General features: G+C 38.5%; 1 protein-coding gene across 1 annotated transcript in view; it reads left to right on the top strand.

Moving 5' to 3' along the window:
- Positions 1-1,525, top strand: part of shmt2 (serine hydroxymethyltransferase 2 (mitochondrial)) — a 37,621-nt gene extending 36,096 nt beyond the window's left edge. Inside the window, exon 12 of the mRNA XM_060868159.1 lies at positions 276-1,525. Within this exon, the coding sequence (XP_060724142.1) occupies positions 276-403 (128 nt within the window). The 3' untranslated portion in view covers positions 404-1,525. The remainder of the gene's footprint in view (positions 1-275) is intronic.
- The last annotated feature ends 246 nt before the right edge of the window (positions 1,526-1,771 follow it).

Here is a 1,771-nt window from a genome sequence, read left to right as displayed (position 1 = left end):
GGCGGGAAACTATGAATAAAAACTAATAGCCAAGACACGTAATTTTGTCCCGGGTGCCCGAGTTAGTGATTTGTGCACCCTGTGTAGTATCAAAAAAGAAGAAGGGAAATCAGTTTTTATTGCTATAGTGATTTGGTTCACGTACAGCAAAGATAAATTACACACTGCTTCTTTAATTATTGTTGATTCTGAGCTGTATACGATCCTTATGTCCTTATGCTCCCTCCTTCTCATCTCTCACTCTTTTCTTGTCACCCTTTTCTTATCGCATGTAGAGAAATTAGCGGAGTTTAAGAGCTTTCTACTGGAGGACCCCGAGACTGTTGCACGGATCGGTGAGCTGCGCAGTCAGGTCGAGGCGTTCGCCCGGCCGTTCCCCATGCCAGGCTTCTCCGACCACTAGCCCAAAGCCGAGACTCAGAACCGGGTGAAGCTCCACATCCATCTAGGAGCCTTTCAGCTAATTGCAGCAGAGTAAACAGTGAGAAATGGGATAGAACTTTTATCCTATTTAATAAGAGCCTTTGTTGATCAGGCTTCTTGTTGGAACGCATAATGTGAAATGTTGCTGCTCGAGTAGCTTCGTCACTGCACAGAATTCTGAATCTAAGAACAAAATGTTTTTTTTTCCCCCTGAAATGTAAAAGTCTTAATGAGCTCAGTAGTGCAAATAGACCGTCCACAAACAGTATTTTTTTAACGTTGCAGCTTTGTTGTGATGTATAACAATAACTGATGTGTGATTAGTTTTGGATGCCCACACATTTTGATTTTCATTTTTAAGTGATGAATCAAGGGCCTGAAAATATTGAGGCTTAAATCCAAATCCAAACTGAACAGGTGTGCTATCAGACTGTTCAAATATGTTCAGTAACAGTGTGGCTTGTAGAACACAATCAGCTCTAATTCTATATCAGTGACAGTTTTACTCCTGGATGAAACTAATTCGTAACTTGCGTTAATATTTATATGAATTAACAATACTTATGAGAGCTCGCTTGATAATATTTGATGGATCGTTGTGTTGCAATGACGCTCAATGTTTACAAATAATTCTTAATTGTTAACTGCAGAAGAGATTTCAACCACACATCAGGCTATACGTCAGCATGGACCATTCTCTGTCGCAAGTTAACTACTGCTGCTGTGAAAACAAAACTAAACAAAAATTCCACTCAGTGGTTAAACGCAATAAAGAGTCTTATAGAGTATATTACAGAACGTCTGGAGGCTTAGCTCGTAGAGGCTGGGGTCAAGTAGTGCCAAGTTCTTTAACATTGCAGTGTTACCAAATATGTATTAATTGTAACCTTTCCTTGTTAACTTAAAGTGGTTATAACTGGACGACCTTTTTAAACATCTGACCAACTGTATCCTGTCCTTGTCGCAACTTTGCCCTGTTTACATGACTCATTCTCCAGCATTCTGTTCATCAAACCTTTTTATCTGTAAAGTTTTTCAAGTAGACATTTACAAAGTGATTTTTTACAACTAATCCCAATAAATTTGAGCATTGACTAAACTACCCCTGTTTTAATTCCTGCAAAAGTGATTTGTAAAACTTTCTTAATTGTAAGTCGAACAGAAAACTCTCTGCGTCCTGATTGGTTGGATGTTGCTGCGTCATTCAGGGTTTTTATTTCTTCTTGGTTACAGCCCAAGACTCAAGATAAACAAGAGTTTTTCTCCTGAGCAGATATTATATAGACAGCTGACAGAATGTAAAGATAACAGCAAACATAAAAAAAAAAAGTTTTGTGTGTGTGACTAA

The sequence above is a fragment of the Tachysurus vachellii genome, chromosome 4 (genome assembly GCF_030014155.1).
Source record: "Tachysurus vachellii isolate PV-2020 chromosome 4, HZAU_Pvac_v1, whole genome shotgun sequence".
In the NCBI taxonomy this organism is placed as follows: domain Eukaryota; kingdom Metazoa; phylum Chordata; class Actinopteri; order Siluriformes; family Bagridae; genus Tachysurus; species Tachysurus vachellii.
Note: the sequence above shows the minus strand (reverse complement) of the source record. Positions and strands in the feature narration are given on the sequence as shown.